At 40.0% G+C, this 26,692-nt stretch overlaps 2 protein-coding genes across 2 annotated transcripts; both read left to right on the forward strand.

Annotated features, from left to right (window-relative positions):
- The first annotated feature begins 12,810 nt into the window (after positions 1 to 12,810).
- Positions 12,811 to 18,646, forward strand: meiob (meiosis specific with OB-fold). The gene is made up of 14 exons (XM_039787389.1): positions 12,811 to 13,078; positions 13,477 to 13,588; positions 13,799 to 13,856; positions 14,053 to 14,184; positions 14,511 to 14,583; positions 14,746 to 14,941; positions 15,742 to 15,842; positions 16,063 to 16,115; positions 16,303 to 16,398; positions 16,558 to 16,650; positions 17,101 to 17,245; positions 17,753 to 17,939; positions 18,162 to 18,248; positions 18,331 to 18,646. The coding sequence occupies exons 2-14, from the start codon at positions 13,532 to 13,534 to the stop codon at positions 18,442 to 18,444; spliced, it is 1,392 nt and encodes a 463-aa protein (XP_039643323.1). The 5' UTR covers positions 12,811 to 13,078; positions 13,477 to 13,531; the 3' UTR covers positions 18,445 to 18,646.
- Positions 18,647 to 19,256: 610 nt separating this feature from the next.
- mlst8 (MTOR associated protein, LST8 homolog (S. cerevisiae)) lies at positions 19,257 to 26,640 on the forward strand. Its single transcript, XM_039788679.1, has 9 exons — positions 19,257 to 19,375; positions 19,687 to 19,861; positions 20,913 to 20,964; positions 21,119 to 21,281; positions 21,367 to 21,442; positions 21,674 to 21,826; positions 22,551 to 22,675; positions 22,766 to 22,929; positions 25,842 to 26,640. The coding sequence occupies exons 2-9, from the start codon at positions 19,733 to 19,735 to the stop codon at positions 25,958 to 25,960; spliced, it is 981 nt and encodes a 326-aa protein (XP_039644613.1). The 5' UTR covers positions 19,257 to 19,375; positions 19,687 to 19,732; the 3' UTR covers positions 25,961 to 26,640.
- The last annotated feature ends 52 nt before the right edge of the window (positions 26,641 to 26,692 follow it).

A 26,692-nucleotide genomic window follows, 5' to 3' on the forward strand; every position in this document is an offset into this window, starting at 1 on the left:
TCAGTAGGCCCACAACACTAGGCACTGATACCGCTGCACATGTTCTACAATTAAGGTTAATTTTCATACTATAAGATATGTTCTATATCTTGAAGTCTGGTATGGAAACAAACACAAGACCTGACACCAGACTTAACATATACAGTATTAGACCTTTCAATACAAATTTGATATTGGCAAGTCATTCCTCACTGATATGATAGTGGTTAAGATTTTATTTTTCAGCTTCTTGGAAGAAGTCATGAAGTCCTCATTCGGTCAGGATGTGGCAGAGTAATCTAAAATCAAGATTTCAGTGGGCTGTTCGGTCTTACAAAATGTTAAGAGGTTGTTCCTCTCTGAAGTCACTCTCTCCTTGCTATCTAGTTCCCCATATGTACTTTCCACCATTTTATTTGAGTGTTGGAATACTGTCATATATAGTGCCCTGAAACCATAATAAAATGTTGTGCCGTTAGCATGTGCAAGTTTTTTTTAGCAGCGCAGCATGGCTCTAGGAATGGCAATATCAGTCGATCGGTAAATATCTCAGCTGTCATCTGATGGATTGCAATGAAATTTTGAACGGACATTCTTGGTCCCCAGAGGATGAATCCTATTGACTTTGGTGATCCCCTGACTTTTTCTCTAGTGCCACCGTGAGGTTTAGATTTGTTTTTTTTAGTGAGATGTCTCAACAACTATTGGATGGTTTGCCATTAAATGTAGTACAGACATGTATGCCTCCTGCAGATGCATTGTAATAACTTTGGTTATCCCTTAACTTTTCATGTAGTACCTAATCAGATTTAATGACATTCCCATCAGCCTCAGCTATACTTTTTGTTTTGGGCAAATTCGCAAATGCTATAGCATACAATCTAAACTAAGATGGCGAACTCTTTTTACTTAAACCCTATAATGCAATTCTTCCTTCCTTTTTTTAACATATGAATTAATGTCATCATGCAACACAGTACCTGTAAAATTGGTTGTCTGTAAAATAATTGTGATAATGTGTCCAAAACCCTAATTTACTGCTCCCTAAACTGTATTGAGAGTTTTACATGGTTTGAATAGTGGATTAGTGAGCAAGGGGGGGGATTTCCACACATCTGTAATCTGCGTTGTTTTCGGTATTGTAATGGTCATTTTAAAATATAATAATTGTTAGAATTGAATTCCACCTTCCACACTAAGCCATATCTTTTAGTATGAGCCTTTAGAAATCCATACCGGTCAAAACCGAATCCATACATCCTATACAGGCCATCATAACATGCTCCAAATGCCATAAGGCGTCCATCTGTACCAAAAGACACTTCACATTCCCAGAGATGAATGTGTAGGCTGGACAAACCATCAACCCCCACCGCCCCAGCCCTCCCATGATGCTCACTCAATCCCACCACCCCGATCTGAGAGGCTGACACTAACACACAGGTAATAGAGCACATCGTAACCAGCACATGAACAGCCGCTGCAGGCATGATCAATAGGCAGCTAAAGGAACAGGTAATATGATATTGACAGAGCCACAATTACAAGGATGGGGAGCAGATGCATGTGATTTTATGTCTGTGTGTATGTGGTAGCTCTGCAACCGCCAATGCGTGCATATGTGTGTCTGAGTTAATATATCTTTTTACAACACAAATGTAGCTTTAGCCAACTTGACATGCCAAGACATGCATTCAGAGCAGCTACTTTCCAGGCTGCAGCTCCCTGGGGCTGATCAGTCTGACACACTGGAGTAGTCATGAAGCCTAAAGGAAATCAATTACACAGCGACTGTGCTGTTAATATCAGGACTGCATGGCACATAAGTCCCCATTTACACATATATCAGTTGTTATTGAAAAATAAACAAGCAGGGACATTTCCCTAATAATCTTTTAAAGAAGAATTAGCTTTCACGTCACCAATGTTCTGTTGTATACAACAATCTGCGACTATTCCTTAACATTTTCTGTATCATTTTCTCATCACAACAGTGTGCAATAGCAGGAATGAGCAGCAATGAACGCTTTTGAGTGAAAATCCTTATAGTTGTAATTATTCCTACATATACTGTAGGCATGTAATCCCAAGGCCAGAGTGAAATACCAGAAGTCCAACTCTGGTGGTCCAGAGTATAACGTCACTGACAGTGAAGGGGAAAACGACTTAGAGGTCAAAATAAATGTCCCAAAAAGAGAGTGGGAAAGCAAATCAGGCGAGCTGGTGTCTTCTAATCCAACTATAACAGACGTCTGCGTAGGTTCAATGAAACAGACCCGTTTTAAAGACAGACAGAGACGATGAGCTGGCATGGAGGTCTGTATCAAGTGACCAAACACAGTGAAAGGGTGACGGAGAAGGAGACAGTAGCAAAATTGTTGAATTTGAGCTCCAAAATAGCCCAGACAGTACCCGGCCAAATATAAGCCTGCCGCCTTGAATCTCAGGCAGAGATTGAAATGGTGACATAGAGGTCAAATTCAGAGAAAATACAACATAACAGGCAGTGCACTTGTCCTGATGGAGCCATTAGGATTCCCTGCATTGCTGTAGGTCTGAACTAACCTGTCATCTCCTGCGCTGGTCGCCAATCTAAGGACAGACGTGTCACTGCATATTGAGCCTGGGGTTAAGGCCAGGTCTGCCCACCCAGGAAGCACCAGCACCCACTTTCACTGCCATCCGCTCCGCTCATGTCTTCATCCGCTCTGTCATTCTCTTAATCAAGCTTGATTGACTTTTCACATTTACATAAATAGACAAGAGGCAATACGGTCATTAAGGTGGTGGGGTGACACTCTGAGGTGGTCTCGGTGGTGGGGTTGAGACCCCCATGAGAGGTGAAATGTCAGGGTGAGGCTCCCTGTAAGTGGCAAAGACAATTGTGTCAAATAAAATAAAAGAAAGATTTTTGCCTACACTAAATGAAATGCAATTTTAATGTGAACACCACAAACTACATTGTCTTAACTGGTATTTACTGCACGGTTATTGTATTATGTTTTGAGGTGTTTCTGTTATTTTGTCACTTGTGGGCTGCCAAACTGGTATATGGAGAATTTATATCCAGATGTCATTGAATATTATTTTAATTCACAAATAAGTAGGGGCGAGCACTCGCAAATGTTCTTTATGCATTTGACTTTTTTATTAAAACATTAGCAACAGTCCACTTACTGTATGTGTGCAAGTGACCTGTTGCTAGTGATTTAATAAAAGAAGAATGGTAGAAGAACTTTGTGAGTGCCTGTCCTGCTTGCTTGTGACTTCAGATAATACTTTTAAAGATGTGAATATGTGTGTCCCTGTCCCACTTGTGGGTGTAAGTGGGCTGCTGCTTTTGATTTAGTCAGAAGAAAATTGCAAGAAGAGATTTGTAAGTGCTTACCCTATTGTATATGAACTTAGTAGATCTTGGCCCATGACGACGTAGTACCCTCAAGCAGTGGTTCCCACTATTTAAGGCTTGTGTTTCCATTTAAAACAAAGCAATATCTACATGTTTAGCATGGTATATAATAAATGTACCCTGTGGAGTGTTTGACCAGAAGTACCGCAATATGGGTGTAAACAAAGCAGGATTTAAAGTATTTCAAAAATCATGTTTACAAATGATTTATAATATATATATATATATATATATATATATATATATATATATATATATATATATACACTCAACACATTCAAGGCATTATGATTAGTAACACTAAATGTAAACTTTTGTACATTTACTTAAAATCTTCCCAGGGCACCTTTAACTTCTCTTTAAAGTTCAATTTGAATAATTTGTAGAGGCATAAAAAGGATAAACTGTACATGTTTTGTTTTTAAACAAATAGCAAAGATTATAGAAAAGTCATATTTTTTGCTTCTTTTCCATCCTTATCTTTCATTTTTATTGCATCCTCTTTGAGAACCAGCACTCTATGAGATTTTAAATGAAAGCAAGTAAATCCCGTTCTTTTCTTCTTTTTGACTATTATTATTTAAAGTCACTCATGATCAATCACTTATTCAGAAAGTCAATCAACTCCGCCGTCAGTTTAATATGTCTCGTCTCCAGTTTTACATTCCTGCAGCTCTACATCTTCCTCTCATTCTCGGTGGGTTCTACACTATTTAATCACCAGAGACTCCATGCGACTCACTTATTTAGCTGAGCATGACATACTCTGACTTCCATTTTAATCAAGACTCGGCTTAACATCCTTTGTGAAACTGCTGTTGACGTTTCATTAACCCTGGCAGAGCCTGTCTCTGTGCTGCCCACAGGCTTACTCTCTCTACATATCTCTCTGTGTGTTCCCCCTCTCTCCACCACAGCATAGAACCCATAGAGCCTTACTGGTTATTGCCGGGGAACTTGGCCCTTCCCATTCACATTCTCCCCCTCTCTCTTTCTCTCTCATCCCTCCCAGTCTCTGCTGGTCTGGACTGGCTGCTTAGGTCACGCTAATGCGCTGCAGTACATGATGGCCCTGGCTGGGATGGGAACATAATTCGTTCCATTCCTTTTTATTAAACCCATGGCCACACTGTTATTAGTGCTTGGTGAGGAGAGCTGCTCTGTAACAGCATGATGTCTTCCATATGTGATGTTAGTACCATCCCAAGTGGAGAGAGCTGGGAGAGACAGATGAGACGGAGCCTTTTCCCTCTAATGGCAGAGTTTGGTTTGAAGAAGGCCTAAGTAACATCCAACAGGATATGGGTTCGGAGTGGCATGGCTCGCTCTTACAGGCGTCTAATGCGTGAGTGCAGCACTGCAATGCAAGACTCATTATTGACATTTCTGCAGTGGCATAGGCCTACTGGCATTAAAGAAGTGTACCTTTAATGCATTGCACTTGCATTAATCTTACAATCGTATTAAATTACAGTTTTTACTTCCACATTAGCGAAGGCAACACATCTCTCAGATTACTCCCTGCTACAGAATTTGTGGTGTCTTAGAAAACGAGAAAACATTTATTTTCCCCTTTTACTGTTAAAAATGTTTAAATATTGATCTAAAAATAGACTTTGTTAGTGACATCAATATTTTTTTACTATACTTTACAATACTTTTCTGCTTCACTTTTTCTCTATTTGGAATAGGTGTTAAAGGAATAGTTTAACATTTTAGGAAATACAGGTATTAGCTTTTTTTTTGACGAGAGTTAGATGAGGAGATAGATACCATGTCAAGCCACACCCTAAATATGACGCTACTGTCAGTTAGCTAGGCATAAAGACTGGAAGCGGGGGGGGGGGGAGCTAGCCTGGCTCTGTCCAAAAGTAAAAAGTCTGCCTACTAGCACCTCTAAAGCTCACTAAACACATTAAATCTGATTAGTTTAACCTGTACAAAAACAGAAGTGTAAAAACGACAAGCTGTGGTTTTACAGGGGCTTATGCGGGAAGTTAATGCTAAGCTAACCAGCTGCTGGCTGCATTATTACAGGCAAGACAATTAGGCTATTTCAAGTAAAATAAATTAAAATAGAATAATGCTTAATGGCGGAGATATCGAAGAGAAGATGGATACCACTCTCATATCTGTGTCTGTCAAATATGAAGCTACAGCCAGGAGAGGGTTAGCTTAGCTTAGCATACAGACTGGAAACAAAGTGAAACCTGCTAGCCTGGCTAGCTCACTTCTTAAGATGTTATAGTTTCTACAAAAACCAAAGTGCAAAAGTGACAGGTTGTGGTTGTATGGGAGGTTATGTGCTAACTGTTAGCTAAGTGGCTGCCGGCTGTAGCTTCATATTTAACGGACAGATATGAGAGATTGCAGGACATGGTGTACAGAACAGACAGCAGAGATATCGTGTTAATAGACAGAATAAGCTTGAGATCTTGAGAAATCCAAATATCCACGGATTTGGTGGTCTCTGTTACTAGCCAGTAACTCCTTCAGTAAACAGATATGATAAGTAAAAGGGAAGGACAAAAGAAGAGAAAACAGAGACACTTCTAACCACATTATGAACATAAACAATGGATATGCAGAAAAAAATACAGATCTGATCAATTATATTTTGTTTTATATTGTTACTATGAGATTCTTGAACCTCTCACTGTGTATTTCTAACCATGGCACTAGAAAATTAAAGGACAAAAATTCCAGTGTGTTCATTGTTTGGAAATTGGTTGGAAAGTCAAACTCTTACAATAAGTCCAATAATACACCATAATAAGTTTTATATTACAAACAGTAAGCACTTTACTAGACTTGATGTCACTGTTATTCAAACATTGCATACTTTATTCTCTAATGAAACTCTCACAAGGCAATATTCCATTATAAATAATAGAAAAGCCGTTTGTCTGCATATGTCGATGCCACACAGATGATGCTTTACACAGAACATCAGTCCCACATACCATAAAATCAGCACCTAAACAAAGCAACACTGAAATAATTTAACACTCAGCTCATAAATGTCATTATAGCGTGGAAATGTGACCTGCTTTGTATCACTTTTAGGAGCGATGCGCCAGAATATAATGATTTCATTGTTCAGTGGAACACATGCGGCAAAGAAATGAAAGCTTCTGTTTCATATATCATTCTGTAATAATTGAAGAAATGTGTTTCTCCACTCATTTGAGGAAGAAAAAACACTTCAAAGATTTATTTATTTTAATTTGGAGAAAAAAAAAACTCTTGGGGTCAAATGTGGAGCGAGATATTTCTGTCAGGGCTTGTCAGAGGGGAACTATACCTAAACAGTGGATGTTATGAAGGCGTTTGTGATAGACTGGGACAGCAGGGCGGGCTTTGATGTAGCTGAAATACAGCTCTGGGCCCTTCCACAGTTAAAAATGATGAATGGGTGAAAACTTCTCTGGGTAACATTAAATTGACAGTGGCAGTATATCAGGCAGGATTTTTTGTCCAAGTGGATAAAAAGTTTGAATAGAGAGCTACTGAAAACTATGTATGTGCACACATTCAGGACGAGTAAACCGTACCCCACTGTTGTCCATAAAATATCTCATACCAAACATCTTGTTCCAAATTCAGATTGGAAAGAAATGATATACTGTACTAGGAGCTGAAGGTGTGTGTGTGTGTGTGTGTGTGTGTGTGTGTGTGTGTGTGTGTGTGTGTGTGTGTGTGTGTGTGTGTGTGTGTGTGCGTGTGTGGGGTGTAGAAAGTGGTACATATGTGAAAAAAACACATCCGTTTAAATATATATTATCTTCAAGATCCGTAGTTTTTTTTTAATAGTTTTCCACAGGGCCACCACTTTGGTCCAGACTGAAATATTTCAACAGTTATTGTATGAATTGACATTCCTGATCCCCAGAAGATGAATCCTAATGACTTTAGTGATTCCCTTACTTTTCCTCTAGCGCCACCATGAGGTTGACATTTGTGATTCAGATTGAAACTCTCAAGAACTGCTGGATGGTTTGTCATTAACCCTTGTGCTGTCTTCCTGTTGACCTGCAACTTTTAGTTTTTCTGGGTCAAAATTTTAAATTAAAACTTTTTTTTTTCTCAAAACTTTTGTCGCTTTTTCTGATCTTTTTGTCGAATTGTTCTGCGCTTTGACGTGTTGTTGTTTTTTTTCCCACGTTTTTGAAGCTTTTTCTGACATTTTTGTCATTTTCAAATGCTATAAAATTCAATAAAACACCCAAATTCAATGAAAGTAGCGACCTGATCATTTATTTGACTTGTGAAGAGCATTGTTGTGAACCATCCACATTATATTTTTTGAGAATTTGGATGAAAAAAAAAACTAATTTCTGATATAGAAACTTTTTAAAAATGGGTCAAATTTGACCCGAGGACAACAGGAGGGTTAAAATTTGGTATGGACATGTTCCCGATGTTCCCGATGGGATGAATTGTAACTACTTTGGTGATTCCCTAAAGCTGGAGTGTGGAACTTTTGTCTCCCCCCTCTGGCAGCGAGAGTAATCACACAAACAGTGTTGACGTGCTTATGACTTATGCATGCAGGTGAGCTCAATGACTTTAATAGTCATTTTTTGATTACATTGTTTTCTCCATTATCTTTACACAGCAAATTCTCGACTCCATGATGGCACTAGCAGTGGTTGCTGAAAGGTTTGTGAAGCAATGCCAGACTGAATTTCTCCGCCCATCCCCCACTTTTTCTAACTTGTGTATGAGGGCACCGCAGCTTTGGATTAAGGCCATAACTGAGCGAGCCAGACAATATAAAAAGCATGCCTCAGTTGGGCGTGTAGGTTGTGTTACCTGTTTTGTGTAGACGGTGATGTTAGAGCGCCCCAACCACAAGCTGCATCAAACAACATTCATTTTAAAGGTTATTTTTTGGGGGCATTTTGGCCTTTTTATTTTTACAGGACAGCTTTAGACACGAAAGGGGAGAGAGAGAGAGGGGGAATGACATGCAGCAGGTCGGTGTCGAACCTGGGCCCGCTGTGAGGAGCAAACCTCTATATATGGGCACCCACTCTACCAACTGAGCTACCCGGGCGCCCAATGAGCGTTCATTTTAACATTCGGTTAGAGCGTGGTAATGTTCACTGAAAATGCACTACAATTGAAAAGAGATGTTGTTTTATTTCAATTCAATCAATTCAATTCAATTTTATTTATAGTTATCTCAATAAACTTTACAGATAGAGTAGGTCTAGACCACACTCTATAATTTACAAAGACCCAACAATTCCTGTAATTCCCCCAAGAGCAGGCATTTAGTGTGACACTGGCGAGGAAAAACTTCCTTTTAGGGAGAAACCTCGGGTGGTGAGGAAAACTGTCATCAGTCATGTTTTGCAACAGAAATGTCATTTTCCCCCCATTTATAGTTTATCGTTATTTTTTGTCATGTAAAACGTTTCCTGTCTCACTTTAGTCTCATGGGTTAAGACTCGTAGCAATACTGTAACATGACCAATGCCGCAGTGTTCCTAACATTACCTCAACATGGTGGCATACAGTAATAATGGAAACTGACATCATGCATGCCACTGATTTCTGTCTTTGTCCTGCTTTTCAACAGCACGTTATTAACATCATTTAACGTTTCCTCCACAGTGGTACACCTTCCCCTCACTGGACACGGGGATTAGGAGACAGACTGCATTGTTCCACCAGAGCCCAGCTGGATTCAATGGCTGTGAGCAGACCCAGCGGTGCAGCAGCAGCAGCAGCTACAGTATAGTTAGTCACACAGGTGGCAGGGAAATTACAGTGTACACACATACTTGTAGTTTGGACGTCTTCCACTTCTGGAAGCCAATAAAGACTGCACAGGCTGCTGCCAACGACTGCAAAAGCTATACTTGGATGTAGAGGTTTGGGCCATGCCAAGGTATTGCTCACCGTTCAGAACTATATGTTTTAATGATCAGGTTCAATAAAATAATAACGATTGGTTCCATTAGATCCGTACGGAATATCTCTTTTAAGAGTTGGTGCACTGTATTTCATTATTAAACAACAGCTCTATTGTCTATTGCATGTGAACTAAAACCTTTTGGTTCACCAACCTAAATACTACAACTTGTCTGCCCACTTCCTGTATTCCTGTGTAGGGGTTTTTGGTACATCACATGTGGATATAGTGTGAACACCAGTTCGTAGACTTCCTGATTACAAATGGTCATTTAGATCAAACCATAAGTCTGTGCAGCTCGGTTGTTAGACAATGACCGAACACACAGAAGACTACAGAGGGACTATGTAGCTGTCACATCCTTTCAATCCCCGCAGCTCTAAAAGGACTTGGCTTTGTGTTGTCTTTGTGTTGCCATGCCTCTGAGCACTCGCTGGTGTCTTTGCTTCCTTCTCTCTTCTCATGTTTTACACAGGATGTGCAGCTAAACCACAAATCTCCTGTCTGGTGCCATTGTGGAGGTCCAATGGACAGTTGCTAAATATGAACAGTAGTGGAGGAAGTATTTAGACTTTTTTACTAGCAATACTGCAATGTAAAAATACTTAATTACAAGTAAAATTCTTACATTAAAATTTACAAGAATGTATGTGAGCAAAATATTTTGAGCAAAATATACTTTAAGTCTCACTGGTGGCCGATACAGACCTCAGTGTCACTGTCTTTACTACTGATGCACTAACCCCGATTTATAGTTCCTTCATGAAACTGCTCACAACCAGGTCTGTGAATTAACTTGAGTAACCGGCCTCATGGTTTCTGGAAAGAGACATTGCTATTCATTTGTTCAAATGTATTTTTTGGCGCTTTGCGCACCACAAGCCGAGTGCCGTCTAGTTCCATTATATTGGAGAGAAGAGAGGCTTGACATTGGCTATACTTTTTATGTTATATTTTCTAAAAACATTTCTTATACCCAGGTGAGGAAGATACATTTTCTCTTTTACAAGAGAGGCTGAACCAAAAAAGCAGTATACAGTTAGTCACCTAACAAAATAAAAATAAAATGACTTATATGTAGCAAGCATATAAAGCAATAACATAAGGTGTAAGTAAAGAAGAGAACTTAACCGTTAAAAACAGCCATATATTTTCATGAAACATGTTTTGAATGTGGTGTTTAAATGTCTGGTGTTATGCCTTCGTTCCCAGATGAAGTTATCTTATTATTCCAAGCCGAGGGTGTGCAGCGCACAATGCAGTTTTCACAATAAGACGTTGATTGATGTATCAGTGGCATAATATTGAATTCCCTCAAAAGAACAGCACAGAAATCTACTTAGTTTAGTTGAGATGGACAAGCTACATACCACAATCAGCTTAAGTGTTTAGGACCTCCAATATGGCTGCCTGCAGGTGTGTTAATGTACATTTGAAGGACTACTAGTATTTTAACCTTACAACTTCAAAAAGTATCACTTCTGATTGCAGTTATCATACTTGCCTCATGTTCAGTGGAGACTAAAAACAGCCTTGTTTTCATAATGCCTGTGTCACAATGAGCATGGTAGGTCTACACACAACACATAACCTTATGCATTGACATGCATATGGAAAAGAATATACACACGCACGCGCACACGCACACACACACACACACACACACACACACACACAGTGAGATGATGGATTAATAGCCCAGGAGTGGTCAGACGGCTGCAGGCCCTCCAGGGAGCCGACCTGTGGCAGAGAGGCCACCCAATCAGAACACATTCCTGCAGTGACTGCATGTGTTTGCAGCCCTGCAGATATGCCACCCTGCAGGTACTTCCTGCTTGGCTATGAATAAAGTCTCGCCATCAGAAGCGACAAGCAAAGACCCGATGTGGCTGCTTGTTTATCATGAAGAAACTCAAATAGTTTATTCAAATCACTTTTCAGGAACCAACTGAATATCGGAAGAAAGTGTGATTGATGAAAGATTAACTGAGGCCATGAATTCATTATGGATAAGTCATTGAAGCAAACGTGAGTTTCACTTGATTTATCTGATGAGGATTTACAGTGCTGCTGTGATTAATGGACTCACAAACTGTAGTCAGAAAAACCTAATGAAATTACAATTTGAAATTTGGTTTCATTTGAATAGCCAGGCACTGGTGCAAATAGCAAATCGATTCCTCTGCGTATAGCTACATGTCCAATGTATTTAATCAGTTCACATTATACAACATTATACAAAGTCTATCAATACATTGATGGAACATTACACACCAGGCTGTCTGCTGATAAATAACCTCACCATGCTGTCTTATTGTGTTGAAAATGCTTTTATTGCTTCTACTGCACTGTGTTCCCTCAGCGATTAGGAACACATTGACTGTAGAATCACATCAACAGACATATTACTGCCTGAAAATCAACATTAGTCACAGGGATGAGATATCAGATCCAAAGGCCCGACTGCGAGGATTAGTCACAGTGGAAGAGGAACAAGGCTGTGCAAAGCTGAATAAGGGTTTACTGTTACAGCGTCTGACTCCTGGTTAGGTGTGTGAGACAGTATCACACTTCAAATACAGCGTTGTGCTATCAAAACAAACCAGGAAACTGTCAAATTCATCTCAGCAAAGCTGTCTGAGAACAAATCCCATGCTGTGGATGATGACTGGGATGGATTAGCAAGGTGATATCAGAGTCTGAGCTGCAGGGATACCTTTCACAGTAGAGAGTTTAAAAGAGATGACTCACATAGTGTTCAAATATGATTTGTGTCCGTGAGGTTAATGTGTGTATAATTGACAGATACCAGTCAGAGATAGCAGTTGTTTTGTTCAGTCCCATTTCATGCACGTTTGCACAGCTGTACAGATGTTTACTGTACTGAATGGGTGTTGAAACTGTAGATTTCATCCTGGGCAACATCATGTAAAGTCTGTCAAAACATTGCATCTCTCTCTCTCTTTTGATTAGAAAATACATTTTAAGTGACCGTAGTTGTATCTCATCAATCAACCAATTAAGTACATTCTAATGTTTAAATTAGCAGGGCAAATTATGCACTTTTACTAGGATATTAGCAAATGTAAAAAATGTTTTGGAAATGTTTATGGAGGAAAGAAAATATGGTAAAATAATAGACTTTTTCATACATGCCCACTCACAAAACTAATATAACTCCATAAACTACACCCATAGAAGTCTTTTTTCTTCCAGATAGATTAACTGGGGAAAAGGAGTGCAAGCATATTTGCCTCTGTGCGCTTCTCAAAAATGTCTTGCTCCATCCATGAGTGAACTCCAGCTCGAGCATTTAATGCAAAAATAATACTGTAAGAGAAGTAATGGTTTAGTAAGTAAAATATAGTAACTGGTGGTGGAAGTTGCGATGCAAATTACTTAATCTTGTGTTATGGAGGTTTATTTTTGCCTGTAGGATAATAGCAATATCTACTAGCTCCTAATAAAAGGACCATAACCATAGATCTATGACCATATTTACCTTATACAATATATTGCTAAAACATGTCCATCAGTAGGGCTATGTATCAAATCCACGACATTGTCAGACATTTTTACTGCGACACTGACCTTTTTTCTTTATCAGATTAACCCGATTTGAAATTGTATTTTTTTCCGAACTACATTTGAAGGCAGCATTTGAGCTCCCCAGATTCTGTCGCGTGCGGCAGTTTTGCCGCGATAAACCATAGACAGTATATAAGAGCGATAAACTCGAATAAACTGTGAGGAAAACAGAGCAGCAGGTAAGAAAATAAAACTAGTTAAAACAGAAAAAAAGGTCTTAGGTATTGCTGAAATGAAGCTATTTTAATCAATAATGAATTACGAAAAAGTAGAATCTCTCCAAAAACTCACCATGTTACCAGTTAATGTTAGAGGTGTGATATAACAGTGAGTCGGCTAGCTAACGTTAGCTAAAGCTAGCCATGTTTCACTCTTAGCCAGCTAGCTAATAAACATAGCTAACAAAGTTCTTTGTGTATTCGTTTTAAGCTACAGTAGCTAAGTATTAGCTAGATCTGGGGTAACAATAATGTTAGAAAACGAGAAATATGCCTAGCTACTTCTTATCCAGGAGGAATCAAACTAACGTTATATGTGTTAACTCTCATTGTTTTATTTGTTTTTCCTCATTTTACAGAGTCTGTAAATGTAATTAAAACTGGACTGGATAATGATTTAAGTTATGAATTAACATGGCTGCTCAGACCTTCATTGCTATATCTGAACTGCATCCCAACTTCTCTCATCCGGTAAGTTCCGATGATTTTCAGCCAATTACAGCAATGTTATATCGTTTTGTTCTTGCAGCAGCCCTCAAAATGAGTGTCTAATAGTCAGAAATACTTTTCTTCAATTGTGGAACTCAGGATGTATTTCAGGCCTGTATTTCTGTTGGCTTTGTAAGCTGTATTGAACTGCAAATGTCTGCACACTGTCATCGCCCTTGTAATATTTTTCAGAAAGTGGCAGGCATCGTCATTGGGAAAACTGACGTCAGAAGCTTTCCTGACAGAAAAAGTTAGTAGCTTTTTATATTAGTGCATCTAAGCTGTTACTTTCAATTACCCATGTTTGTATCACTGCACCTCAGTGTCTTGTATACCATCTCCCTCTGCTGGACATTTGATATCCATTCTCTTAGCTTTTTTTTCTCCTCTTCCTTTCTATTGAACAGAACTGCAACACTAACCGAACCTATACATCTGATTTTCAGATATTGGTGAAGACAGATTCACTTTTAGCTTCACCATTAAGGACTCACCTGACTTCTTCATCAATGTGACATCCTGGGGTAACGATGGATACATCAACGGGCTCTCCAGCAGCTTCAGCACCGGAGACTGTGGTGAGGAAGTTACCCTCAAAGTCGCAGAACGAAGCCTTAAAAATCCTTGAGAATTAGTGGTTTGTTTTCGATGGAATTTTTTATCAATATCTAGTGTCCAGATTCATCAATATCACTAGTACAAAACTAAGCTTTGGCCATGTCCAGCTTGTGATGTACCTAATATCTTTAGGCATAGTTGTAGAGTGATAGTCAAGTAACCCAAAAAAACTTAATAGAACGAGAACAAAAAATTCATTTTTTTATTTTAAAACATGTTTTGAATCTAAAACAAAAATATACTCTTAATGTCTTTGCGCAAATATTGTTTCTTATTGTTTTTCCAGTCATCATTGAAAATCCTTTAGTTACCAACAAAGACCCGGAGAAAGGGGACAAATTCTGTCCCACAACACCAAGGTAAAATGACCTTTTAATACAGACATTGTAGAAGAGTTAGTCCTGCTTACCCTGTGGTGCTTTAAACAGCTGAAGGTGAACACAGTGTAATGCTGTGTAAAACATGATGTAACATTGTGTCAAAGGACTTACTGGTTCAAAGGCCTGTATCTGCTGTCTTAGCCTCTACAGGCTGCTGGTGACAGAGGCTCATTCCCAGGTGAGTCTGTGTGCTGACATGGACGCCATCGACAGGCTGCTGCCACTCATCCACCTGCCAGTGAAGGACTGTGCAGATTTCTACTCTCTGGGAGACATTATGGCCAACGGGCAGAGCCTGGATGGCACAATGATAAATATACTGGCTGCAGTGAAATCGGTAGGGCACCTTAAAGTCTTTCAGCCTGAAATAATATTAAAGGAGAGGATCACTTTTTAATACATTCACACTTTGATATATCAGTTATTTTGTTTTTTTACTTGTTAGTCTTGTTTAGCTTTACTATGTTAGTTATTTACTACATTTCCTAGAATGCGTTTCTCGGGCTATCAAATTAGCGTTGCTTGTCGACTCAATCCCAGTTCACACTGGTGATGAAATTCTTGGTATATATTTTTTCAAACAGGGAATGAGAAAGAAAGTCCATAAACTAATTGCGAAACAAAAATATATTTTCCAACTTTTTCACACACTGGTTGCATCAGCTGCCTTTTTCTCCGCAGTAAGCTCAACTATAGTGGAAAATAGGCTGTTAAAGTTTCCTGAGCTTTAAAACAACTTTACCAAGAAGGGGAGGGTTGTTAAAAGGTGGTCTGATGTAACATTATGAAAGTCAGTCATGGAAAAGTTGTGGAACCTATCACTGAGGCCGGGGTGGAAAGCCTGATAAACATGAAGTGGGACATTTTTGACAATGAGTGTGGATCTGGAGCAAAAATGTCCTTGGTTTTCTAAATTTACTGAATTCATATCTTATCAATGTCCCAATAAACTACATTGTGTTTGTTTTGTCTTTGTGGATCTATGGTGGTATGCTTGTTGTTTGTCTAATAGTGGCCCCAAAGGCATGCCTCCGAGTTCAGAGAGAGGCCAGACCCTGCACTTAATGTCACTGCATTTGTTACAAGAAGGGACGATCTTGTGATAGGAACTTTAGATGATTCTGTTTACATTTACAGATTGGCGAGCTGAAGCAGTTCACCACTTCAGACAGTCGCAAAGGGCAGAGGCTGGAAGTGAAGCTCTTTGATGACTCTGTCTCTTCCTTCCCTCTCGTCTGGTGCGTCATTTTCCTTTATTAATTTGGAAAATGAATAAAGATTTATGGATTTTGTTGCCTTTGTGTCATATTCCATCTTATTGGCCCTGCGGATCACTGCTTTGTATCTTTAGGTGACCACAAATTTACTTTGGTGACATGAAGCTTTAGATTAACTTGCTGAACTCCATGTGTGTTTGATTTTCACTGAGTAACTCCCTGACCTCTGTTTCACTCACAGCTGGGACAGAGAAGCCATTCAGCTCGTGCAAACTTTGATACCCAAGGAGACGGGTAGGTCAACAGCTGCTGCTCATTCTCCGCCACAAAATGAATATTTATTGAACTGTTATTCCTGCCTGTCACGTCCCATTAACATACTGTACTGAAGAGAAACATGGAAGTGGATATCTGAGATGTAACTGCACATTTATGTTAAAGATAGCTTACTGTTGTTTTAACTTTTATTTTTCATTCAAAGTGCTCTTCATCGCTGATGCAAAGATAAGCTTTGACAGCTTTCGCAACGGCATGACAGCATCCGTTAACTCGAAAACCATTATCACTGTCAATCCCGGTAAGATATCACAGTGACATTTACAACAACGTAGGATCTCCTATAACTGTGCAATTGACCATAAAAAAACATTGTAACAAACCAAGCAGCCACGGTGTACAGTGTAAGTAGAATATTGTCAGTTTGTTGCTGTCCAAGTCAATCGCAATGTGCTTTCAGACACCAGAGAGGCCAGTCTGCTGTTCAGCTACGCTAAAGAGGCATCAGAGTCTGGTGTTCTGGATCAAGATGAGAAGCCAGAAGACATGCCTGGTAGGTTATAGTGAAGAAATCCCTTTCGATCCGATACTGTGAATATTAGAATGAGTAGAAGTCCTGCTATATCTTACTGTAATGTAAAATGTTTTTCGTATTCTAGGCCTTACCTCTTATTTTTGTCTTTTCTCTTACTCTTTTAAATTTCCCTTTTGGGTCATAATGTTAATAGATGGTGCACTATGTACTGTAACTGCACTCCATGATACATGTAACTTAAATCAAAAAGTGTCTCAAAAGTGTATTATGATGAAGTTATTTGTGCTATGTAGCTAAAATCATATATATATATATATATATATATATATATATATATATATATATATATATATATATATATATATAATTTATTTATTTTTGCTGTAAAATGAGTCTTGTAGTTTTGTAGTTGTTCTTCAAATAAAAAGACTGCAGGCATGTAATGTAGTGCTGCTTTTGTCTCTGCAGTGGACTCCATCACTGACGTGTACACAGTGAGCCAGGTGAAGCAGAAGGCCCAGGAGAATCCTGAGGTTTTCTTTGGCATCACATACGGCTTCATCTCCAAGCTCGACCTCAACTCTTCCGTTTCAAAAGTCATCAAGACGCGGTGGTAAGTTCACACACACAAGTGCATAGAGTGGATGCATTATTAAATAGTTGCTGTATAAACTTTTTCCCCTCACAACTTTGATGTTGCACTTCAATTATTTGAACATTAACTGCAGAGGCTAAACCCAAGCTTTAAGCCCCGGAGGTGCTGTTCCACGGGTAGAGTAATTGACACACTTTTTTTAAAATCTTTTTTGATCAATGAAAGTTAAAGTCATATTTGCAGTTAAAACCGTTGGTTCCATGTATTTCCATCAAATCTTTGGATTTCCAGACGAACTACGGCGTGTGTGTGTCTCTGTGTGTGTGTGTGTGTGTGTGTGTGTGTGGTCAAAAACTGTATGTGCTTCTGGGTTGTACCTGAGGTACCAAAGATTGGTTCCTATTTATACCAAGGGCACTAATAGGCTGTTACAGAACATTAAAATGATTTTTTTTTTTTGCCACTCATGATGAGCTATAGCTAATGAACAGTTCCTTGATCAGTCTGTTTTCTCTCCTGTCTCAGCTCCAGGTGTAAGTTTCAGGTAACTGAGGACAAGCAGACCTGCACCAACCTGTTGTGTCCAGGGAGGGATCAGGCCTTAGCATCCAGCACAGGCTTTGACCTGCTGGTGGACATCACGGACCACACCGGCACCCTTTATTCCTGCGCGCTCAAAAGCCCCGTGGCAGAACAGACACTTGGCTGTACGGTCAGTACCGCTTTACACGAGGATGTTTATTCAGCCTCAATTCTACACGCAGTAGCCCCTGTGTGAAGGAATTAAAGAACATGAGAGAAGAGACATGAATACCAGTACAGGTTGAAAATAATACAAACAACACTACACTGTGTATGTGTTTAAAATTTAATTTGATGAGAGGTTTAGCATCTTCAGATGAGACCAACAGCATTTCCACCTCATCTGTTGCAGACAGAGGAGTTTACCAGTTCGACTGATGACGAGCGGACTGCAATGAAGTGGAAATTTCTTTTGGAGAGATGCAAAATACATGTGAAGGTACTGCAGCTTTTGGTGTTAGCCGTGTGTGTTAGCACTAAAAGCAAACCACCAGTTGAAATATTCTTTGAATATGTTGTAGATACTCCCATCCACTAAAATGAGGACTGGGATCAGGGGCCTGATCCTGGCCTGCTCAGTGGCTGACCCCGGAGAGGTGAAACAGCACATGTCTGCCCTGCTGCAGCGGCTGTGATCACAACACACACTGACTGAGCAGGAAAGCACTTATGTTGCAGTTGGCTGCTTTACCTGCTCTGCCGTACTGTTCTGAGATGTTAACAAAGGCAGTAGTCGTTTATACATGCGTTGTGTTTTGTGAATAGATGCTTTCTCTGCATTATTTATTTATTTATTATACTTATTTATTTAAATGCATATATGAAAGAATGTGCTGTTGGCTTGATTGCTTTTTTTTAAACTGTTCAATAAACTAGCTTGTATGTATCAATATGTGTCAATCCACCTTTTTTGTTCCATGAAAGGATATTTAATAAGCAGCCACTGTCACACATAATAGGACAATGATAAGACTGTTCTTATTTGTTACTGTTGTTACATTTACCATTTACCATCTATAATGCCATCCTGTTTACCATGTTTTTATTTAAAATAACATCCACATAAGAGTACACACTTTGTCAGTGCTATGTCAGTATGGTTAGACTACATTTTCATAACACCAGTTATGTATTCATTACACCAGTCAATTTAACCAGTTGTAAATGAAGGCAACAGTTTAGCAACAAGTTTATTTATTTTTTTCCCTGGATGCTTTGGTACTTCTTTTACCAACAGAATCTTACAATGTCATATCCACCTGTTTCCGGGGGCGTGGGTGCTAATGTACATGACAGCACAATAAACAACAGAATATTATATAGAGTTGAATAAAACTATGTGTGAGTTAAAATAACACGTCTCTGTCTGTAAGAGACTTCGCAAACACTTTGATCATTTTAACCCCCAAGTAGTCATTACATGGCTGTGGTCCATTCGTCCTGCGATGATCAAATAAGTCACTAGATGGCTGCAAAGAGCTGGTTATCAAAACGGAACATTTGAAACGTCGTATGTTGCCAAGGGAAACTTTACGGGGACGTACTGATTTGTCGTCAACACCAAAGGTAATCAGAAAATGTCCTATTTATTCTGTCAAGCAGTCGAAGTGGTCGTAACATCATCCAGTGAAATGTCGTTACAGTCACAATGTGTTAGCTTTTGAAGTAGAAACGTTAGCTAGCTAGCTAACTGCCTGCATTGCATGGACATACACATAGCGTTAGCTAGGCTACTTTGCTAACGTTACCCTGCACCTTATACGTTGACTCTTTTATGTCCACAATATGACAATAAAATCAACCACTTTCCTGTTTAAAATGTTCATTTAACGTTCGGAAAACTGCAGCAGCTGACTGTCTCCTGTATTTCCGTGCAGTGTCCTACATGCCTTCACTCTGAGCACTGACGGCCAGCAGTCAAGCATGAATGTGAACCAGGGGACGGTGGGCAGCGACCCGGTCATTCTGGCCACGGCTGGATACGACCACACTGTCCGGTTCTGGCAGGCTCACAGCGGGATCTGCACCAGGACAGTCCAGCACCAGGACTCCGTATCCTCTCAAACAGTGCGCTCTGACAAATGCCATCTGGAAGAGAGTTTGTACTGTTGATATTTAAATGATTTGGGCAGTTGGCAGATCATACAAACACAGACATGGTTGTCTTAGCTGCAGTGATGTAGTCTAATGTATTGCAGTGGGTATAATGTACTATATATTGGCCAGAATCTGCCTTTGGAGGAGGGGGGTGGGGGGCATATCAAAGTGGGGGGTCTGGGTGTCCTCCCCCAGGGAAGTTTTGAGCATCAACAAGGCAAGGCAATTTCATTTATGTAGCACATTTCAGCACAAGGCAACTCAAAGTGCTTTACATAAAACCTCACAACATTAAAAAGCAAAGAGCAAAAATAGAAAATAAAAAAATAGTAAGGAATACAGATTTAATACAGATAAAAACAAGAATAAAATTCACAGTTCAGTATAAGAATTAAGGAAAGGCAAAAGAACGGTCTTAAGCCTTGATTTAAAAGAGCTGAGAGTTGCGGCAGACCTGCTTAATTAACAACTTAATTTCCTGCATTCAGATACCCTTTTATGCACCAATTTACGGTGGAAATACCTTTATTTAGCCTATGTGAAGAAGAAAAACACAGATGACAACTCAAAATATATCAAAAATATAATTTAAAGTATGTTGTTGCTTGTCAATGAGCATTTTTAAGTGGGTATATGGAAATCATGAGGGTTTCTTAGTGGGTATACTGTGTATACCTGCGTATCACGTAGACTACACCGCTGCTAAGCTGGAAACTAAGATTTAAGTTTCCACTGACATATTTCTTTGGAGTTGATCAATTAACAGCGGGAAAAGAGACTATATAAAATAACCTTCTACTGTGTGTAAAATCAACATGGATTCTGTCAATGGAGCTGTTGTTCACTGTCTTTGGAGCGTCTCCAGGATGTGTCTGTAGTGTAGATGGCATCATCACTACAGTGTGTCCCTCTGGTGTTAAGTATAAGGAGAGGACTACTTGTAACCAAGCTGTGAAATATTATAGAAATAACCTAAACAATCCACTTCCTTAACATTTGCTCCCAGCAAGTGAATTCACTTGAGGTCACACCTGACAGGAGCATGATTGCAGCTGCAGGTTTGTTTAAGAATTCTCTCTCAAAACCTTCTCCTTCTCCTGGATTGGATAATTCAACGCATAGCTGCTATATATATATATATATATATATATATATATATATATATATATATATATTCACAGTGATTTCCACTCTGCTTTTTTTGTTTTTTAGGTTATCAGCACATCCGCATGTACGACCTGAACTCCAACAACCCCAACCCGGTGATCAACTACGATGGCGTTAGCAAGAACATCACGTCTGTGGGCTTCCATGAAGACGGCCGCTGGATGTACACAGGAGGAGAGGACTGCATGGCTCGCATATGGGACCTGAGGTACTGCAAAGGACGCTCGTTGTGCTAAAACACATTCGCTCTGCGTTCACCCAACCTAACTTTGATCCCTACTGCTCCTCCCCAGGTCGAGAAATCTACAGTGTCAAAGGATATTCCAGGTCAATGCTCCGATAAACTGCGTATGCCTGCATCCTAACCAGGTGATACTTTAAACGGATTCATCAATTGGTTGTAAAATGTTTGTTTACTACTTGTTTCATTATAAGTCTGAGTATGTGCAAACTGCTGGAAAATGTCAAGACAAAAGTCAGTGTTAATAATACATTTTATTTGTATTGCACTTTACATTTCAACAATCTCAAAGTGCTACAGAGCATGTAATAATACAATTTACTTAAAAAAAAATATAAATGTTGTTGCATGTTTTTCAGGCAGAGCTCATTGTCGGAGACCAGAGTGGAGTGATTCATGTCTGGGATCTGAAGACCGACCACAACGAACAGCTGATTCCTGAGCCAGAGGTCTCGGTCAACTCCGTTCACATTGACCCAGATGCCAGTTACATGGCAGCGGTCAACAGCTCGGTCAGTACCCAAACAGTCTGAAAGAGTGCTGTGTATTGATACTTTTGGTGTGTTAAGTTATATTCAGTGACGGGGTGGCCTCTATGGCTCACCTGGCAGAGCGCGCGCTCTGTGTAGGCTCAGTCCTCGCCGGCGGTCCGGGTTCCAGGGTTTCCGCTGGGTCTTAAACATTCTTAAATTCGTTGAAGTATTGTGTTCTATGTCTTAAATCATTTTAAACAGGTCTTACATTTCCTACGTCCGTGCAGCGCTGCCTCTAATGCTCTTTATTTCACTTCCGTGGGGTTGTAGTTCTTTCTTCGGCTAGTCCAAATATCATTTTTTTTTTTTCTGTATTACGACTACAAATGAGACCAACGTGCAACTTATATTGCAGCCAATCAGCTTTCTTGTTCTTGGCATGGCGTCTCTTTCGGATTGTACCACAGACATAAAACAGATTTTATTCTTGAGTGATACTTGGCTTGGAAAAAAAACTGAACTTAGGGTTTAGTTGATGTTGATGAGGTCTTAAATTTCATTAATAATGGTCTTAAAAAAGGTCTTCAAAATTCTTAAATTTGACGTGGTGAAACCTGCAGAAACTCTGGGTTTGAATCCGACCTGAGGCCCTTTGCTGTGTGTCATACCCCCTCTCTCTCCCTTCAGCTGTTCTAAATAAAGGGGAAAAGCCCTTTTTAATTATATTAAACGATTAAAACATTATCTCTGTTCTCCTTAACAGGGAAACTGTTATGTGTGGAACCTTGCTGGAGGCATCGGCGATGAGGTGACTCAGCTCATCCCCAAGACTAAGATCCCCGCACACAAACGCTACTCCCTCCGCTGCAAGTTTAGCCCCGATTCCACGTGAGAGCCCTCCTCCGCTACACAGTATGAATTGTTCTCCGATGCTGTCGCTGATGTAACCCAATGTGTTGTGTTCGTCGTCATCTCCAGCCTGTTGGCCACCTGCTCAGCAGACCAGACCTGTAAGATCTGGAGGACGTCCAACTTCTCCCTGATGACGGAGCTGAGCATCAAGAGCAACAATCCCGGAGAGACGTCCAGAGGCTGGATGTGGGACTGCGCTTTCTCTGGAGACTCCCAGTATATTGTCACTGGTCAGTACATGAGCCCTGGCGAACGGCTTTTTAGCACTACATTGCAACGTCAACCGCATTTCTATAATGAGATCCTAAATGATCATCTCGCGATCAGAGCAGCGTTACTCGCCGTGAGACAGTAAACACAAGGATCACACACTCCGGAAAGTCCTGCTGTTTTGGAGTTAAGCTGTAAAAATTAGATCTTTTTTTTTGTCTACTGAAAACGTGTGGTACAATATTAGATTATAATTTATGTATAATCTCGAGTCGAAAACAGATTTTCAAAGACACAGCATTTGGAAAACAGGTTTCCTAAAGCAGGATTTGTGGTTCTGAGGAGGCTCCGCGCAGAGCTTTGGCCGTAGCCGAGTGTGTGGAGAGTGTGTGGTAGAGCGAGTGAGAGCGTGACGCTGGTTAGCTTCGGAGCGAGTAGCAACTCTAGAGTCATAGTGGGAGAACCAAAGTGTCTCCCCTGTGTTTTCTGACCACGGTCGAAGATCTGTAGCAGGAAAAGTGAACCCTCTCCTTGATTTCATGTTGTTTATGGAGAAGGAGAACCAGGAAATGAGTCGGGGGGCACGTCAGGTGACGGCGTAGGGTCCGTATTTAGACGTACCTACGTGCGTACAGACGTACTAGGGGTGCAAAGATTCACCGCTACAGAATCGGTATCCGGTTGTATTATAACAGATGCGACTACATCCATACACTGACCCCTGGATCGGTCTAAATCAGGGTTTTCCAACCTTTCTTCATCTAAGGGTTACTTTAAAATAACGAAAGTGGTCAAGAGCTACTTGGCATCACATCGCTTACATTTATTTACATAACACACATAAGCTGAATGACGCTACTGTTTGCTTATTTATTTATTTCAGGTTTATTTAACAGGGACACTGCACACTAATAATACATATAAAAATGTAAAGTGTGCCAGAATTAGCCAAAAGGCTATTTTACATCTGCTGTCCCTGGACAGATTGTACAATGTCACACCTAAAAAGATAAAAGGATTATAATAGTACATACAGGTTTAGTCCAGTACAAGTAAAATTGATCAAGATCAAGCATATAAACAAGAACAGTTGGTCAATATCAACACCAACACACACATACACACACAAGCCACACTGTCGGTCTATGTAACAGACAACCTCATAGGCATAGCACAAGTGGCACAAACAGGCAGGACAGGAAAGACAAAATAGCAGCAAGATTTTGTGACTACATGTAATGTTGACAGTCCTGATTACCTGTTAGCCACTCCTTTAAGTTAAATTGAAAAGAAACGTAAGTTTTAAAATTCCTACGTGCTTTGGAATGAGGTTCCATTCACGAGCAGCCCTGACTGCAAAAGCTGTTTGGCCGAATGCACCTCTTGCTGCACTCCTTGTAGATCTGTAAGCATTTGGTACTGCGTTTACAAACTGGCTCAGTTCATGAGGAGCCAGTCCATGTAGAGTTTTGTACATAAGACAGAGATCGGTATATCTAATCGAAATTGCAATACCGAAAGCTTATGAAACATCTTAACTAACACGTCAAGGTTCCTGTCTATTTTACACTTCTTTTAGCCCACATAGCTGGCTACATCACTGAAAATATTCCAATCACGGTCCAAGAAAAAATGACCACTGTACACGTCTATGGCCCACAAAGTTAGCGACCTCACTCTTAATATCGGGGTCATTTTGTGTCTCCGCTTGTCAACCTATCCGCGAGTTACTGGACACCCGCTCTCGCGAGCTGCCGGTAACTCGAGAGCTCCTTGTTGGAGACCCCTGGTCTAAATGGACCAAGATCCGGCCAATGGCCCGGTTCTAACGTTACCAATCGGTAGACTGAAGCTTTGCTGTCAATCCAACCAAGCTGCTGCAGCGTTTGCAATGCTGTTGAAAGAGGCGGCTGGTCCCTTTTTTACAAAATATATATTTATTTGAAGATAGGCAATGCTTCTTTTATAGAATGTCGAACATATTTTTTATTTGTAATTGGGAATGAACGTGTGCACTTTAAACGAATGTTAACTGTATCTGTCAGAATGAATCGTTCCATATTAAAATGTATCGTCCCTGAAGCGTATCGGAGCCCATATGTCTAGATACGTATCGGGTCGTCTTATAAGGGAAAGACGCCCACCACTACCACGTACGTTCCCACGCCGTCGATTTAACGCAGAAGCAGAAATCGGCCTTTACACTGCAGTGATGCACACTGAGTTCTGTTGTTATGTGCATTTGCTGTCTTTAAAGTTGCAATTGAAAAAGATTTTCACGAGGAAGCCTTGGAACAGTTTGTAAGTTAATGAAGTCTTTTTCGGTTATCAAGTTTTGTTTTTTTGGATTAGGCATGCACATATAGCCTCACATTGCTTTCATTAATGTTATTTATGAATATTTGCAGTACAGCACAGTATATTTGCCGTGAAAATGTCTTCTATTTCGTCCTATGTGGAGCTGCAACGATTAATCAATTAGTTGTCAACTTTTAAATTAATCGGCAACTATTTTTATAATCGAATAGTCGGTTTGAGTAATTATTTTAAGACAAAAGTTCTTTGATTCCAGCTTGTTAAATGTGAATATTTTCTAGTTTCTTCTCTCCTCTGTGACAGTAAACTGAATATCTTTGAGTTGTGGATTTTCACCATTTTCTGACATTTTATAGACCAAACAACTAATCGATTAATCGAGAAAATAATCAACAGATTAATCGACTATGAAAGTAATCGTTAGTTGCAGCCCTAGTCCTATATTTCATCAATAAGGATGTTTTTTTTGTTTTTTATTTCTCCATAAATACTACTGTATATTTCGGCACAGATGAAGTGACGTTTAGAGCCTTTTAGAGAGAAGCATGTAAAAGTTTGAAAACGTCAATACACTTGAGGTGAATTTCAGGTTTGTGACTCCTGCTTCCATCCGCAGCCTCCTCAGACAACCTGGCCCGTCTGTGGTGCGTGGAGACCGGGGAGATCAAGAGGGAGTACAGCGGCCACCAGAAGGCCGTGGTGTGTCTGGCCTTCAATGACAGCGTGCTGGGCTGAGGAGGAGGACGAGGAGGACGAGGAGGAAAGAGATGAACAGACAGGAGATGGCAGGCAGTCTGTGCAGAGGTGAAACAAGGACAGAAAAGTATGGACTCTTTGCAGGATGCGCCTCAATTGGGAATTATTAATAATTTCCCCAGAAATGATCATCTTGAGAAAGTGGAGACTTGTGTTTGAACATCACGATGAATCTCAGCTGCGCGTTCCAAGATTTCTACCGTGCTCTTTCATGCCAGATGCCCTTAAGTACTCGGCATAGCAGCAGAGCCGAAATATCTTAAAGGGCCAAGCACACCATTTTGCACCAAATATAAGCCGTTGTATGGGAAAACTTCTGTACCAAGGTTGTAGAATTCGGTATAAGTCAGATTCAAATAGAAAGTATTCTTCAACAACCCTAGATGTTTTTAACCTCATCGCTCTGTGCACAATAGGAGAGCCTCTCAACTCTTTGTTTTTATAGTGCACCATATTTATTGTATCAACCACATTTCACTTCAACTTGGATGTGCAGCGGAATTGATTTATTCCTCATGTGTGATAATGTGTAATTCATTCGATACTCTTTATTCCAGGTTAAGTCATGCTATTCCTAATAATCCAATGTGCATTAGGAAGTGTCAAGAGAAAATGATGTACAGAAATTGATTCCGCAGTAAAGTCCTTACAGTCTTTGAGTTTAGTCATTCCTCTTTTCTTTTCGAGTCTAATGAAGAAAAATTGGCCACA

Source organism: Perca fluviatilis, chromosome 21 (genome assembly GCF_010015445.1).
Source record: "Perca fluviatilis chromosome 21, GENO_Pfluv_1.0, whole genome shotgun sequence".
NCBI classification, from domain to species: domain Eukaryota; kingdom Metazoa; phylum Chordata; class Actinopteri; order Perciformes; family Percidae; genus Perca; species Perca fluviatilis.

Coding starts and splice junctions, on each gene's coding strand:
- meiob (XM_039787389.1), top strand. CDS start 13,532: ATGGCTGCTCAGACCTTCATTGCTATATCTGAACTGCATCCCAACTTC. Junction 14,942..15,741: donor TACTGGCTGCAGTGAAATCG/GTAGGGCACCTT, acceptor TTACATTTACAG/ATTGGCGAGCTGAAGCAGTT. Junction 16,116..16,302: donor TTTGATACCCAAGGAGACGG/GTAGGTCAACAG, acceptor TTTCATTCAAAG/TGCTCTTCATCGCTGATGCA.
- mlst8 (XM_039788679.1), top strand. CDS start 19,733: ATGAATGTGAACCAGGGGACGGTGGGCAGCGACCCGGTCATTCTGGCC. Junction 20,965..21,118: donor GAGCATGATTGCAGCTGCAG/GTTTGTTTAAGA, acceptor TTTGTTTTTTAG/GTTATCAGCACATCCGCATG. Junction 22,930..25,841: donor CTCCCAGTATATTGTCACTG/GTCAGTACATGA, acceptor TTCCATCCGCAG/CCTCCTCAGACAACCTGGCC.